Here is a 17,403-nt window from a genome sequence, read left to right as displayed (position 1 = left end):
GGTTCCGCTTATAGGTGAGATCATATGGTATTTGTCTTTCGCCCCCTGGCTTACCTCGCTTAGCATGATGCTCTCCAGTTCCATCCATGCTGTTGCGAAGTTTAGTACTTCTTTTTTTCTTTCTGCTGCGTAGTATTCCATTGTGTATATGTACCATAATTTTTTGATCCAATCATCTACTGATGGGCATTTAGGTTGCTTCCAAGACTTGGCTATTGTAAATTGTGCTGCTATGAACATTGGGGTGCATAGGTTCTTTTGTATTGGCGTTTTGGTGTTCTCAGGGTATAGTCCCAGCAGGGGAATCGCTGGATCAAAAGGCAGTTCCATTTTCAGCTTTCTGAGGAAATTCCACACTGCTTTCCATAGTGGCTGCACCAGTCTGCATTCCCACCAACAGTGGACTAGAGTTCCCTTTTCTCCACAGCCTCGCCAGCACCTGTTGTTTGTGGATCTGTTTATGATGGCCATTCTGACCGGTGTGAGGTGGTACCTCATGGTGGTTTTGATCTGCATTTCTCTAATGGCTAGTGATGCAGAGCATCCTTTCAAATGCCTCTGGGCCCTCATGTTACTCTTTAAATAGGCTTGAGAGGACAGCAGTTTGGATTAGCCATGAAATTGCTCAATGCGCCCTCTGCTGGATCTTTATTTTATAAGGTTGGAACAGAAAACTACTGTATTATCCAGTTGTACTGCGGGTTGAGAAAAGAAATTCCACTGTAATTATTACATGTGTTGAATTAACCCTAAATACAAATTCACAGGTATTTCTGGCACAGATAAGTCTGTCTCATTTAGCTAGTTTCAAAACTACAAGGAAGATTTAAAACGCTATTTAGACACAAAGAAACTAAAACTTTGTTATGTGCTTAGGAACTCCCCTGTGTTTTATGAAATAGATAATTTTATTTTATTATTGGCAATTAATCTCTCTGTAAACATGTAAACCAACTAAATTATTCTACCATTTTTATGAAATTATTACATTATAAAAATTATTACATTATTATGTAAACCAACTAAATAATTGTGTCACGAGAAAATATATGTGCAGAGGTGAATTTTAATTCAAGATTTCTGCAGGGTTTGCAAAGATGCATTTCCAGTCCCTACTTCCATCCCAAGGGTTTTATCTGAGCCCTAACTCTACAAATCAGCACACAATACTATAATTTTTGCTTATGGAGAAGAACAGAAAATTAGATTCAGTGTTTTCGTTAGCAAAATTACTTATATATTATTCTTGGCTCAAAATATTTTTCAAAATTCTGTGTGATGAAGTAATAAAAATAGCCATCAATTATCTTCCCAACAACTTCCTTCACAGTCAAATGGGGTTGTACAAAGTTCAGCTATAAAAATTGCACACATAACCACATTTTATTTGATTACATATTCTTTCTTATAGCTTCAGAAGAAGCAAAATACGAAACTAGAAAGAATGTAGAGAGCCTATTGTTTCTACTCTCCTCAGCTCCAACTGACACTCAGAAATAGAACTCGCCAGAATAAAGCTGGCTCTTTTCTTTATGAATTTGTTCCTAAGGCACCAAGATCAGCTTTTATACCCTGGAAGTAAAAAAGATTTTCATTTTATTAAACTGAAATTCTTCTGGACTCATTTACATCAACATCGTAAATTAAATCATTGTTTTCTAAAATGTCCTCAACTGCTTTTACCATTAACAAAATAGATAATAACAAGTGCAGAATAATGCTCGGAGCATTATACATTTGCCTATGGTGTATGTTAATCTTCACTGTTTTCTTTTTCTGTGGATGTTAATGGTATGTCAAAGACAAAGGTGAACTTGACTCAAGGACAGGAAAACAAACATATTAATAATGAATTTGGGATTATCTATTTTTTATATTTCAGTAGAATGTGGTACTTTTCTGTTTAGAGAAGACACTTTAAAAATATACATACTATTTCCAAGATCTCACTTTCATGAAATAAAAATATTTCCATAAGAAGTTATAGCATAAAGATATCCTTAGTTAATGTCAAATAAAACCCCACAAAACACCATGACTTCATGTTTTTAAAATGCAATTACAGATTAAGGGCACAGGTCAGTTAAATGGAAACCTAAAATGTCAGATTTCTAAAGTATTGCTGCTTAAAGGTGACATGTTTCATCAGTATTTCTGCTTTACTAATATTTTAAGTATTCATAGAGTGAGGAATAATAGACTGGGACACCTGTTTTTTTTTTATTTTTTTCAGAGAAGTATCAATAAGATATCCAAAAGTTTAAATGATTTTCAAAAATGAACAATGTGGATATTATTTGAGATTTTTCTTTGCCAGAAGTACAGTCCAAACATACAGAATAAAGAAAGTAGAACTCTACTTTCATTTTGAAATTATTTTGCAAATGGAGTAAAACTTTACTAAATCCACTTGCTTGAAGTTGGCCAGTTCTACAACTGGAATTGTAGAATGTTGTAATATTTCATTATTATAGAGAAAGGCCAAGACTATGATGAAAAGAAATTTGTGGTATATATAAGTTCTGCACTAGGATCAGTTACCTTGTACAAGAAAACCAATGTTTCTAGTGCCTTAGGAGATATTCATTTACATAAAAGCAATTGGACTATCAATTAAGATCATTTACATTGTTCTTTAAACAGATTTCTATGTTTAATTAACTTCAGTTACATTACTGTATATGTCTGAACAATTACTGTTTAAAAGGCCCTTTCATATTTCAGAGATTTCCTGTCAGATAAGCTTTCCTTTTAAAGTCTTAACAAAATGCAAAATACAAATTTGTTATTTTTAAGCAATGCAATAACACAGATGAATTGCTATGAAAGTCTTGCCAAAGGGAAGCACTGCTGGATATCCTTTAATGATTAGGCAAAAACTGTTTGCAGGAAAATATTTGCTATTATGTACTTCTTAAAGAGTTTCTAGTCTCTCAAGGCAGTTATTTCCCCACTCCTCTAAGTGTCAACCCCACTTATTTAACTTAGATCAAATACTGGTGAGAATTAAAGATAATTTTTTACTATACCTAATCTCATATAATATGTTACAGACCACTAAATCTACAATAGCTTATACAAATGAGTGAAAGAATAATGTTAATTTCACAATATTGTGCAGGGAAACAAGATATGAGCTATAATTTGTTTCCTTCACTCCATGACCCAGTGTGGGTGTAAGTACTCAGTGTAGGTGTATGAATCACAGCTGGCAATCCAGATAGTTCATATTGCCAGAGCTTTATATAGAAGCAGCCTAACAAAGAAGTCATGTCCCCTACTGCCAGCTGAAGGTGGGACACCAAATAGCTTTAGGGAGAGGAAATAGAGATTTAAAAAAAAAAAAACATTGTTAATAGCCAGCAACACTGTCACTAAGCTGAGGAACCCCAATATTTCTAGTGTTACCACACTCTACTGGATATAGACAGAATTGTGAAGCAGGTAAAACTTGGGAGAGAATATTCTCTCCTTTTCAGACATATTCATTTATTTCATTAGTGAGGGTCTAGTGTTAGTCAGCCACTTTGCTGTGTATACTGATACAAATGAAACAAGGTCCTCAGATCTCCAGCAGTTTAGTACTGCTTCCAGATCACACCTCATCCTATCTGCTATTTTGCACTCAAGTCACTATCAATAATTAATTCCTGTTATGTTATCAGTTAAAGTTATCAGTTATCAGTTATGTTAAAGTTAAGATGTTACCTTTCCCAGGACTATGTGCCCTTTAAACAGGGACCAATGACCCTATAGCTTTTAAAACACAAATAAATCCTTCTTTAATGATGGATGAAATTTCAGATAATATATCATAGGCATGAGGACATTGTTGGACAGGAGAATTCCTGGGACCTAGCAAATCACATCACACAGGTGACTGGCTCCCCAGTCCTTCTCAACACGGGGAGAACTGTAACTGAACAACAATAAAAATAAATAAATAAATAAATAAGCAAGCAAGCAAAGGAAATGACCCCTCCTGATTAACAGAAAAAAACCCATAGATATTAGTGGTAAGAAACATTGAAAATCAAATTCTACCATTAGTAAAAAGCAAAAAAGTTAATAACACTGAGTGAAAATTGAATGGATGATATAAATAGAAGACAACTTCATGTAGTGAATAGTCTAATGCCCTATATTTTTCAAGAGGGCACAACTAGGAACAATAAGTGAAAGTTAGAGAGTTGCACATTTTGGTGTAGTTTGAAAAATAACTTTCTAAAAACAAGCTGTCCAGCAAATAAGTGAACTGGCTTGTGAGGGTGATGAGTTCTCTGTCACTGAAAGTGAGCACATAGTAAATGGATGGTCATCAGACAGGATTTCATTTAAAGAGATTACTGAAGTAAGTGGAAGATTTATATTTTTTAATGTTTGGTCTATGAATCTATTAATCAGTGATAATTAGGAATCTAGGAAATACACAAATGGATATGTAAAAATACAAAAAATATGCAAAAAGCAAATTAACACAACCTAAATTATATTTATAGCTGCTGCATAGGTGCCAAATAAAGGAGGTAGCAGGGTAAACTATTAGTCAAGAAAGGCTTCTAATGGGAAATAAATTTTGTCCAAGATTTTAAAGTGAGAAACAGACATGGATAGGCAAAGAAAGGGAAAAATAAACCAAGAAGGGTGATGACTTCATCAGAATATTTTTACTATTACCAATTTTTTGAGTGTCTACTATACAATAGGCACCATGCTAAGTGCTTTGCTTAAATATGTCATCTCATTTAATCCTTACAAGCACTCTATAAAATAGTAGTGTAGTATCCACACTTTATAGCTGAGACAACTGAATTGGGAAGACTGGAATTCATAAAGGTTAAATAACTTGTCCCCAAGATCACACAGCTAGAAAACAAATAGTAGACTTGGTATTTAAATCCAAGTCTGTCTTCTTACAAAGGTCATGACCTAAATCACTACTGCATACCACTGCTTTTCATAGAATCCATGTTGTATCCCTGAAGGCTCAGAGTAGTTTGAAATGTAAAACTTGGAAAGACAGGACAAATAGTTAGCCATCAGTAAATATTTATTGAATGAATAGTAAGTCTTTGAATTTTAGATGAAAAAAGAACCCACATTTAAAAATATTTATTTATTTTTGTATTGTTGTTCAAGTACAGTTGTCTTTATTTCTGCCCCACCAATCCCTGCCTCTCACCCTCAGACCTACCCCCTTTGGTTTTGTTCATCTGTCCTTTATACATGTTCCTTCATGACCCTTCCTCCATTTCCCCCATTATCCCTCTCCACCTGCCCCTCTGGTTACTGTCAGTTTGTTCTTTATTTCATTATCTCTGGTTCTATCTTGCTTGCTTGTTCGTTTTGTTGATTAAATTCCACTTACAGGTGAGACTATATGATATGTGTCTTTCACAGCCTGGATTATTTCACTTAGCATAATGCTCTCCAGTTCCATCCATGCTGTTTCAAAGGGTAGTAGCTCTTTCTTTTTTTTATGCTGCATAGTATTACATTGTGTAAATGTACCATACTTTTTTTTTTTTATCCATTCACTGGGGGAATGAAGACTGGTGAAGCCACTATGGAAAACAGCATGGAATTTCCTCAGAAAACTAGAAGTGGAACTGCCTTTAAACCTGGCAATCCCACTGCTAGAATTATACCCTAACAATCCCGAAGCACCAATTCAAAAGAACCTATGCACCCCAATGTTCATAGCAGCACAATTTATAATAGCCAAGTGCTGGAAGCAACCTAAATGCCCATCAGTAAATGAGTGGATAAAACCCCCACATTTTTATGTCCTCTTTTGTTCCCATGTTAAAAAAAAAAAAACCAGTAATCAACCAGAGCTTGCTGTTCCCAAGAGTTTATCTCCTAACCCCTGACTGTACTTCTCTTGGCCCAAGCTATGGATATGTAAACAAGAACGAATAGCACTCTAGGGATTTATCCTCCAGGGTTTAAACTCACCTCTTATAACTCAGGCGAGTGAGGTATCATATGGTAATATGCAACATGTTAGAACTCTAGTGTTTCTATTTAGGTCTTGTTAAAGCTTCCCTTGTTGAGACAAAGGGCTGCAGTTTTTAGGAGAGAAAGGATGCATTCTTTGTGAAATGGTCACTGAAATTACACATCTTCCTTTACCCAAAATCCAATTTATCCCTCTCTCCATCTGAGTTCTGTATCAAGAATTCTCCACAAAGCACTTCGGTAAATATGGCTTTTAGGTATATCCTGGCTTTTTCATAAAATTAATTTTCTAAGAGCCTGTATATTTGAAATGGTACTAAATTTCTTACAATTAACCACTGTGGCCTCCAACTGCAGCTAGTCTTACTGTACCTAAGTTACTGGTGCTGGTTATATCCTGTATGAGGCTAGTGAAAATAATCAGTGGAAAATTATTTTGAAAAATGGTTATTTGGTCCATGTAGACTATTTTAATGCTAAAATAATCTCAAACATCCTATTTGACTTGACCCTATACTCCTCTGCCTCCTCCTCTGCTGAAAAGACTGTTTTGAGGAAAAGAGCTCAATTTACATTTTCATTTAAAAGTTCAATATATATACAAGTAAATGGAGATTGAATTTTATTCAATTCTGTAATGCAGGGCATCCAGGCATTTAATGATTGTAATTATAAAAATATATTTCATTGATTATGCTATTACAGTTGTTCCAGTTTACCCCCCTTCCACCCGGTACCCCCCTTATTTCATGTCCATGGGTCATACATATATGTTCTTTGGCTACTCCATAGCCTATACTGTTCTTAACATCCCCCTGCCTATTCTGTAACTACAAATTTGTACTTCTTATCCTCTGTACCTTTTCTCACTTTCTCCCCCTTCCCCCAACCCTCTCCCAAATGGTAACCATCTAAATGAGCTCTATATCTATGATTCTGTTTCTGTTCTGCTTGTTTTTTTTTTAGATTCAATTGTTGATAGTTGTGAATTTATTGCCATTTTAATGTTCATAGTTTTGATCTTCTTTTTCTTAAATAAATACTTTTAACATTTCATATAATAGTTACTTAGTGATGATGAACTCAGTTAGTTAGCTTTACCTTTTCTGGGAAGTACGTTATCTGCCTTTCAATTCTAAATGATAGCTTTACTAGATAGAGTGATCTAGGTTGTAGGTCCTTGCTCTTCATCACTTTGAATACTTATTTCCAGTCCCTGCCAGCCTGCAATGTTTCTTTTGAGAAATCAGCTCATAGTCTTATGGGAACTCCTTTGCAGGTAACTCTCTCTTTCTCTCTTGATGCTTTTAAGATTCTCTATATTTAACCTTTCGCATTTTAATTATGATGTGTCTTGTTGTACTCCTCTTTGTATGTATCTTGTTTGGGACTCTCTGTGTTTCCTGGACTTATATATCTATTTCCTTCACCAAATTAGGGAAGCTTCTTTCATTATTTTTTCAAATATTTTCAATTTCTTGCTCTTTCTCTTCTCTTTCTGGCACCCCTATGACTCAAATGTTAGTACGTTTGAAGTTGTCCCAGAGGCACTTTACCCTATCCTCATTTTTTTGGATTCATTTTTCTTCTTGCTGTTCTGACTGAATATTTTTTCTTCCTTGTGTTCCAAATCATTGATTTGATCCTCGGTTTCATGCACTCTACTGCTAATCCCCTGTAAATTTTTCTTTATTCCACTTAGTGTAATCTTTATTTCCACCTAGGTCTGTTTTATACTGTTAAAGTACCCAATGAGTTCCTTGAGCATCCTAATAAACAGGGTTTTGAACTCTACATCTATTGATTGCTTAGTTCCATTTTGTTTAGTTCTTTTTCTGGAGTTTTCTTCTATTGTGTCATTTGGGCTATATTTCTTTGTGTCCTCATTTTGGCAGCTTCCCTTTGTTTGTTTATATCTATTAGGTAGAGCTGCTTTAATTCCTTTCTTAGTAGTGTGGCCTAATGTAGAAAAGCATGCCCATAATTTGGATGGGGCATAGCCTTGGGTAATTGTCAGGGCAGGGAAACCCCTTTAAACTAGGTTTATGGAGTCTCAGATATGGTGTTGCTGGCCTGTGGCTCTGTGTTGGGGGAGGGCACAGAAAAGGGACAATGGCCACTGCCTGGCCTCTCGTGTTTTTTCTGGGAGGAAGCTGTCCCCCAATACTCACCCTGATGTCAGACACTTCAATTTCTCCCCATCTGCCACTGGTGCCCTTCAAGCGGCTGCCCCAGCCCTGGAGCCATGAGGGAGTGAGTCTGCATAAGTCCTAACACTGTTGTGGGCCCTTTAAGAGGAGATGCCTGAGCATCCTGCAGTATTTTTCCACGAACCCAACCCCATGGGATTTTACAGCCAGAAGTTATGGGGACTTATCTTCCTGGCACTGGAACCCTGGGCTGGGCGGTATGGTACGTGGCTGGGATCACTCGCTCCCAAGATATCCCTCCTGATTTTTATCCACCACACAGGTGTGGGGCTGTCATTTCTACATCTCTGTGTTTCAGTGTCTCCATGTCTCCACATCTCCACCCCTCTTAACCATCTGAATGAACTTCTTTAATTCCTTGGTTGTTGGGCTTCCATACAGCTTGATTTTCTGATGATTCTGGGTGATAGTTATTTTGTTGTCTAGTTGTAATTTTTGCTGTGGTTGTGTGAGTAGGTGAGCCATGTTTACCTAAACCTCCATTTTGACTAGACTAATGATTTCAGTTTTAAAATCCTAAGCCCTTGACTAAGTTTCTACCAGTTTTTAATAAAATCTGAATCTTCTTAATGCACACATAGGTAATTAGCATTACTCAAAACAAATAGATCATTTTTCAGAAAACTTAATTTATTAATATGGCCCAAAATAATTTTATGATGTACCCTTTCTTTATAATTTCATATTTTTATGCAACATCCACCAGATACGCAGGTAATACTCAACTCAGGCCCTGACTTCCACCTGATTTATTAATTTAAAGCAATTCCATTTGGAACATTAAGGACAATTAGTTTTACATTGAGGTCATTCAGCACGAATATCTTCCACTGTACCCCCTCTTCCTGTCCAAAGATTACATGCCCCTCCTTCACCCTTGTAATCTACAATCACAGCTCCAGGACACTTCTGATCTAAATCCTTTCCTATATTCACCTCTACCCCATTAAGCTCTGCCCTTCTCAGCTCCTTCAAGAGTGCCTGCTCTTGCCCTGCCTGGGTGGCTCAGTTGGTTGGAAGATTGTCCCTTACACCAAAAAGATGTGGGTTCAATCCCCTCTCAGGGCACATACCTAGGTTGCAGGTTTGATCCCCAGTTGGGGTGTATAAGGGAGGTAAATTATCGATGTTTCTCTCTCACATCAATGTTTCTCTCTCCTTCTCCCCTTTTCTCTCTAAAATCAATAAAAACATATCCTTGGGTGAAGATTAAAAAAAGAGTCATTTGTGAGTAATCTCCTTACATTTTGAATACACTGCCAGGCTTCTACACTGATAAATGAAGTCCACTACTTGTCTGAGACAATTTTATTACAGAATTTAGTTTGAAACATTGACATTAATGTTCCCTGGTCTCATATTAGTGTCATCTTTAGTTATGGCCCTAAAGAAAGCTAATTTGGTTAATATTCACCTCTGTGCTACTCTGTCCATACTGCTTATTACTTTCTTCTTCTAGTGCTCCCCTCATAAAAGTTTCCATTGTCTTCTAGCTTTCTAGTTACATGACACAATGCTTAACTGATAAAATCCCTCATTTCCTTTTCACTGAGGGTTACATTAAGGCTTATGATATTTATTTATCATTCCTGATCCCCCTTACCCCTGAGGATACCACTTATCTTTCAGTTATTTTTAATAGAAACAGTTAACTTTCCTATACCCCACATACTTTAAATTTCTAAGGGGTCTCCTCAACATAGATGTTTCCAGACTGCTTTTTCTGACCCTTGTGAAAAAATATAATTATACTTTAGTCCAGAACTTTGGATTGTTAGGAGATATTTTTAAAAAAGATTTTATTTATTTATTGCTAGGTAGAGGGGAAGAGAGGGACAAAGAGAGGGAGAGAAACATCAATGTGTGGTTGCCTCTTATGGGCCCTCCACCAGGGACCTCTCCCACAACCCAAGTATGTGTCCTGCCTAAGAATCAAACTGGCAACACTTTGGCTCACAGGCTGGCACTCAATCCACTGAGTGACACCAGCCAGGGTTGTTGGGAGATTTTTTATTATTATTCAATTTCACGAGTTGTAATCTGTCTATTCAGATTCTCTGATTCTTCCTGATTCGGTTTTGGAAGATTGTATATTTCTAGGAATTTATCCATTTTGTACAGGTTATCCAATTTGCTGGCATGTAATTGCTCATAATATGTTCTTACAATCCTTTGAATTTCTTTAGTGCCAATTGTTACTTCTCCTCTTTCACTTATGATTTTATTTATTTGGGTCCTTTTCATTTTTCCTGAGGCAACTTTTTTTTTGTTTTATCTTTTTTTATTTTTTAAATTAATTAATATATTTTCCCAAGTAAATTTCTCTCGGACTTCCCCCACCACTTTCCCCTGCCCACTCCTCCCCCTTCCTCCCTCAATCCTGCCCCACATTGGTTTTCTCCATGAGTCCTTGCTATATGTTCCTTGACTTGCCCCTTCCATTTCTTTTGCCCTACCCACCCCTCTCTCCTTCCCTCTTGTCTCTATTGGTTTCTTTTCCTTTAAGTGCTGCTGGTTGTATTTTTATTGCATCTTTGTTTTGTTGGTTAAGTTCCGCTTATAGGTGAGATCATATGGTATTTGTCTTTCACCCCCTGGTTTACTTCGCTTAGATAATGCTCTCTAGTCCCACCCATGCTGTTGCAAAGTGTAGTAGTTCTTATTTCCTTTCTGCTGCATAGTATTCCATTGTGTAAATGTACATAATTTTTTGATTCAATCATCTACTGATGAGCATTTAGGTTGCGTCTAACACTTGGCTATTGCCAATTGTGCTGCTATGAACACTGGGGAGCATAGGTTCTTTTGAATTGGCGTTTTGGGATTCTTAGGGTATAGTCCCAGCAGGGGAATCACTGGATCAAAAGGCAGTTCCATTTTCAGCTTTTTGAGGAAATTGCACACTGCTTTCCACAACGGCTGCACCAGTCTGCATTCCCACCAACAGCGTAGTAGTGTTCCCTTTTCTCCACAGCCTCGCCATCACCTGATGTTTGTTGATCTGTTTATGATGGCAATTCTGACCGGTATGAGGTGGTATCTCATTGGGGTTTTGATCTGCAGTAGTTTCTCTGATGGCTAGTGATGCCGAGCATCCTTTCAAATGTCTATGGGAACTCTGTATCTCTTCCTTGGAAAAGCGACTGTCCAGGTCCTTCGCCCATTTTTTGATTAGATCATTTGTCTTCATGGAGTGAAGTCAAGTGAGTTCTTTATATATTTTGGATATCAAAACCTCTAACTTATATATCATAAGCATATATATTTTTCCATACAGTTGGCTCCCTTTTCATTTTGCTGATGTTTTCTTTAGCTGTGCAGAAGCTTCTTATTTTGATGAGGTCCCACTTGTTTATACTTTCCTTTATGTCTTTTTCTTTAGGAGACATATCAGTGAAAAAATATCTGAGAGTTTCCTGCCAATGTTCTCTTCTAGGACTCTTATAGTGTTATGACTTATATTTAAGTCTTTTGTCCATCTCAAGTTTATTTTTGTGTATGGTGCCAGCTGATGATCCAATTTCAATTTTTTCCATGTAGCTGTCCAGCTCTCCCAAAAGCATTTCTTAAAGAGACTACTATTGCTCCATTTTATGCTTCTGCCCCCTTTGTCAAATATTACATGCCCATAGAGACTTGGGCTCATTTCTGGGCTTTCTATTCTGTTCCACTGGTCTATGGGTCTGTTCTTGTGCCAGTACCAGATTGTTTTGAGTATAGTGGCTTTGTAGTGGAGTTTGATGTCTGGTATTGTGATCCCTCCTACTTTCTTTTTCTTTCTCAAAATTGCTGTGGCTATTCAGGGTCGTTTATGTTCTATATAAATTTTTGAAAAGTTTATTCTATTTCTGTGAAATATGTCATTGGCATCTTAATAGGGATTGTGTTGAATCCATAAATTGCTTTGGGTAGTATGGACATTTTGATGATATTAATTCTTCCAATCCATGAGCACGGTATACACTTCCGTTTATTTGTGTCTTCCTTCATTTCTTTTTTCAATGTTGTATAGTTTTCTGTGTACAGGTCTTTTACGTCTTTGGTTATATTTATGCCTAGGTACTTTATTTTTTCTTCTTGCTATATCAAATGGTATTTGCTTTCTGATTTCTTCTTCTTCTATTGCATTGCTGGTGTACAAAAACGCCTTTGATTTCTGAATGTTGACTTTGTATCCTGCTGTTTTGCCAAATTCACTTATTAGGTTGAGGAGTTTCTTTGGTGGAGTCTACAGGGTTTTCTATGTACACTATCATGTCATCTGCACGCAATGATAGTTTTATTTCCTCCTTTCCTATTTGGATGCCTTTTATTTCTTTTTCTTGACTGACCACTGTGCCTAGGACTTCCAATACCATGTTGAAAAGAGGTGGTGAAAGCAGACATCCTTATCATGTACCCCATCTTAATGGGAAAGCTTTTAGTTTTTGCCTGTTGAGTATGATGTTGGCTCTAGGTTTTTCATATATGGCCTTTATTACGTTGAGGAATGCCCCATTTATTCCCATTTTGCTGAGTGTTTTGATCATAAATGGTTGCTGTATCTTATTGAATGTTTTTTCTGCATCTTTTGAGATGATCAAGTAGTTTTTGTCTTTTCTTTTATTTATGTGAAGTCTTACCTTTGTTGATTTGTGTATATTGAACTATCCCTGCATCCCTGGGATGAATCCCGCATATTCATGATGGATAATCTTTTTAATGTATTGCTGGATGCGGTTTGCCAATATTTTGTTAAGGATTTTACATCCTTGTTCATCAGCAAAATTGGCCTGTAGTTTTCTTTCTTTGTAGGGTCTTTATCTGGTTTTGGGATTAGAGTGATGCTGACCTCATAAAAAGAGTCTGGGAGTCTTCCCTCCTCTTGGATTTTTTGGAACAGTCTGAGAAGGACAGGGGTTAGCTCTTCCTTAAATGTGTTGTAAAATTCTCCTGTGAAACCGTCCGGCCCAGGGCTTCTGTGTGTCAGGAGTTTCTTGATTACTGCTTCAATTTCCCCAGGTGTTATCGATCTGTTCAAGCTTTCTGTTTCTTCCTCCTTCACTGTTGGGAGATTATACTTTTCTACAAATGTGTCCATTTCATCAAGATTTTCAAATTTCTTGGCATATAATTGTTCATAGTAGTTTCTTACAATCCTTTTTATTTCTGTGGTATCAGTTGTTATTTCTCCTCTTTCGTTTCTGATATTATTTATTTAGGTCCTCTCCCTTTTTTTCTTGATGAGTCTGCTTAAAGGCTTGCTGATTTTATTTTTCTTTTCAACGAACCAGCTCCTTGATTGATTGATCCTCTGAATTGTTCTTTTCATCTCTATGTCATTCAGTTGTGCTCTGATCTTTATTATTTCCTTCCTTCTACTTGCCCTGGAATTTATTTGTTGTTGTTTCTCCATGTCTTGAAATTGCAGTGTTAGGTCATTTATTTGAAATGTTTCTATCTTTCTTAGGTAAGCCTGTATTGGTATGAAGTTCCCTCTCAGTACCGCCTTTGCTGTGTCCCATAAATTTTGGACTGTTGTCTGTTCATTTTCATTTGTTTGAAGAAATTTTTGATATCTTCTCTTATCTCATTATTGACCCATTCATTGTTTAATAGTGTACTGTTCAGTCTCCATGAGTTTGCAAATTTTTGAAGTTTCTCTTTGAGGTTGATTTCGAGTTTCAAGACCTTGTGGTCTGAGAAAAAGTTTGGTATTATTTCAATTTTCCTGAATTTGCTGAGGCTTGCTTTGTGTCCTATCATGTTCTATCTTTGAAAAACTGCCATGAGCATTTGAAAAGAATATGTATTTTTCTTTTTCAGATGTAAGGTTCTAAATATGTCAGTGAAGTCTCTTTGATTCAGTATGTCATTCAGCTCCACAATAGCCTTGTTGATGTTTTGTTTGGAAGATCTGTCCATTTTTGAAAGTGGAGTGTTGAAGTCCCCTACTATCAGTGTGTTGCTGTCTATATCTTTTTTGATGTCATCCAAGATTTTCCTTATATATTTGGGTGCTCCTATGTTGGATGCATATAAGTTTACAATGTTTATGTATTCTTGATAGATTTTTCCTTAAAGTGTCCTCCAGGTCTCTTTTTATGGCCTTTGTTTCGAAATCTATTTTGGCTGATATAAGTATTGCTATGCATGCTTTCTTCTCTTGCCTATTTGCTATATTTTTCCATCCCTTTACTTTCAATCTGTGTAGGTCTCTTGCTCTGAGGTGGGTCTCTTGTAGGCAGCATATGTGTGAGTCATGTTTTCCTATCCATTCAGCTATCCTGTGTCTTTTGATTGGGGCATTTAGTCCACTTACATTGAGAATTATTACTGATAGAAACCTATTCATTTTTTCTCTTTGTACCTCTGTTTTTCTTCTTCTCACTCTCTTTCTTCATCTTCTTAAACCTATCCCTTTAGCATATCTTGGAGTGTTGGTTTGTTGGATACGTATTCTTTTAGCCTTCTTTTTGTCTGGGAAACTCCTTATTTCCCCTTCTATTTTAATTGAGAACCTTGCTGGGTAGAGCAGCCTTGGTTGTAGGCCCTTGCTTTTCATTGCTTGGGTTATTTGTTGCATTCCCTTCTGGCTTGTAGTGTTTCTGTTGAGAAGTCAGCTCCTAGCTGTATCGTGGCCCCCTTGAATGCTACTTTCTCCTTCTCCCTTGCTGTCTTGAGGATTCTCTTTGTCTTTGATATTTGCCATTTTAATGATGATGTCTCTTGGAGTGAGGTTCCTTGGGTCCCTCTTGAATGGGGCCCTCTGTGCCTCCTGGATCCATGAGACCTTTTCTCTCCTCAAATTGGGGAAATTTCCGTCATTACTTTTTCAAACAGGTTCTCTATCCCTTCCTCCTCTTCTTCTCCTTCTGGTATCCCTATTATATGGATATTATTGCGTTTCAGGTTGTCCTGCATTTCCCTCAATGCCTCTTCATTCTTTTTGAGTCTCTTTTTCATTTCTTGTTCTTTCTGGGAGCTTTTTTCTACCTTATCCTCTGTCTCACTGATTCGATCCTCAGCTTCATCCAGCCTGCTTTTGATTCCTTCTACTGTGTTCTTAAAATCAGAAATGGTATTCTTCATATCCTCTTGAGTCTTGTTGATAGTTTCTATGTGCTTTTCCAGGATGATATAATGTGTTGTAAGATCCTGATAGTTTCTTAGCATTTTCTCATAGTTATCTTTGAGCTGGCTGAGCTCATTGAGCTTCCTTAGAACCATTGTTTTGAATTCAGTATCTGATAGTTCCCTTGCCTGTATTTCATTAAGCTCTCTCTGTGGGGATTCCTCCTTTCCCCTCATTTGGGGGATCTTCTTTTTCTTCCCATTTTTGAGAGAGTCTGTTGTTATTCATTCATTCATTCATTCATTTTATTTGTTTTTGCTTCTGCTTCAATTGGGCTGTCTAGATTTCCTGACTTTGTGGATTAAACTTCTATGGTAGTAGGCGGGTCTTTTATTTATTTATTTATTTTTTGTTTGTTTATTTATTGTTTTCTTTCCGGGTCTGCCTCTGATGATGTCCGTTGTTGACCCTATCGGACCTTGTGTCGTTTGTTTGAGCCTTCCAGGAATCTACTGTCTGTGTCTGACTCCTGCCTTGGGCAGCTCTGTTACCCCTTTGGCCAGGGATCCATTACTTCTGTGGATTGCTCCTCACTCTCACACTGGCTCCTTCAGCGGGCTCCCCCACCCCAGCAGGATCCCATGCCCACCTGGGCGCATCAGTCCTCCAGCCTGGGGGCGCGCGCTCGCCCTAGCCCAGGCCGGCGTACTCGCCTGACCTCACGCTCTTACCTGCCGCTGGCGCCTGGCATGCACCCGAGCACTGGTCAGTTTAGGGTCTTTTATTGTGTGCTTTCCCTGCTTTTGCCTATTTGGGGGCATGGCCTGCCTGCTTAAAGTGAAGACTACGGAAATGGGAAGAAGTCAGCTCTGGGACTCTCCGGTTAATCTTGTCTCCAGTCTTTCCCCCAGGGTCTCTGGGCAGCTCTGTGACCCCTTTGGCTAGGGATCCACTATTTCTCCGGACTGTAATCGTGGGCCTTCTGGCTCCGGTGCATGCTTCTGCCTCTTTGGGGGCGTGGCCTGCCTACCAAATGGAGACTAAGGAATGGGGAGGGACCCTGCTCTGGGGATCTCAGATAATCCTCCAGTTCTTTCCCCAACCCCTCTGTCTCCAGTCTCTCCTCAAGGGTCTCTATGCAGCTGTGTGTCCCCTTTGGCCAGGGATCCTTTATTTCTTCCAGCCAGTCTGCACTCAGCCCCTAGTCCACACGTGCACAAGCTGTGCGTGGAGCGTGCCAAAGGCAGGTTAATTGAATCTCTTATGCCTTGGCCAGGTGGTAGCTGGAGAGTGGGAGGTGAGTTATGACCGGGGCTCCCCTGGCCACCGCCTCTGTTTCCTTCACAAAGTTTTCCTCGCCAATCTTTCCTCAGGCACCAGCCCACCCTGCTGCCATCTCTACCCAGAGATCAAGGAAGGTGGCTGCCACTGCAAATTTTTGATTTGGCCCTTTAAATGTCTCTTTGCGTTGCCAGCCACCTGTCTCTGGCAGAGAGCGCCCCTAAGCTTTTCAGGGTTGCGTTTTGTCTGTGCGTTTTCCTGATTTCAACTGCTGTAGTCTAGGCATCCCCATTTATGGTTCAGACTCTGTTCTTCTCAGGGGGATCTAACTGGCCATTTTAATGTCCCTCTGGTGCTGGTGCCCGTGGGCGCCCAGCCCACCCTCTCAAGCCTCCACTGCACTTCTCACCCATTAGGATGTGTGGAAGTTGATTCCACTGTCTGTCCACAGCTCCAAGGCTCCTCTCCCTCTCTTTCCATTGTTTTCTTGGTGATTTCTCCACTATTTAGTCGCAAGTCCAGTTTGGTCTTGGGAGGAGATCAGCGTGACTCCCATTCACTCCTCCACCATCTCCCCCCCCGCCATTTATTGTTTAGTAACATGTTATTTAGCCTTCATGTCTTTGTCCGTTTTTTTCTTGTGACTGATTTTTAGTTTAATACCATTATGGTCAGAGAAGATACTTTATATGATTTCAATCTGTTTTAATTAATTAAAGCTTGTTTTATGTCCTAACATATGGTTTATCCTAGAAAATGTTTTATTTGCACTTGAAAAGAATGTATATTCTGCTGCTTTGGCGTGAAATGCTCTGAAGATATAAATTAAATCCATCTGATCTTGTGTGTCATTCAAGGTTACTATTTTCTTGTTTATTTTCTATCTTGGAAATCTAT

The 17,403-nt window shown here is 38.1% G+C and overlaps 1 protein-coding gene across 1 annotated transcript in view; it reads right to left on the bottom strand.

The window, feature by feature from the left end:
- Window positions 1–497: 497 nt before the first annotated feature.
- The window catches only part of LOC129073235 (E3 ubiquitin-protein ligase RNF133-like), a 33,673-nt gene continuing 16,767 nt past the window's right edge, over window positions 498–17,403 (bottom strand). Inside the window, exon 2 of the mRNA XM_054576919.1 lies at window positions 498–695. Within this exon, the coding sequence (XP_054432894.1) occupies window positions 649–695 (47 nt within the window). The 3' untranslated portion in view covers window positions 498–648. The remainder of the gene's footprint in view (window positions 696–17,403) is intronic.

The sequence above is a fragment of the Pteronotus mesoamericanus genome, unplaced genomic scaffold (assembly GCF_021234165.1).
Source record: "Pteronotus mesoamericanus isolate MK-2021 breed Mesoamerican mustached bat unplaced genomic scaffold, CSHL_Meso_final contig_37, whole genome shotgun sequence".
NCBI lineage: Eukaryota > Metazoa > Chordata > Mammalia > Chiroptera > Mormoopidae > Pteronotus > Pteronotus mesoamericanus.
The sequence above is the reverse complement of the archived record's forward strand: the minus strand, read 5'-3'. Positions and strand labels throughout refer to the sequence as shown.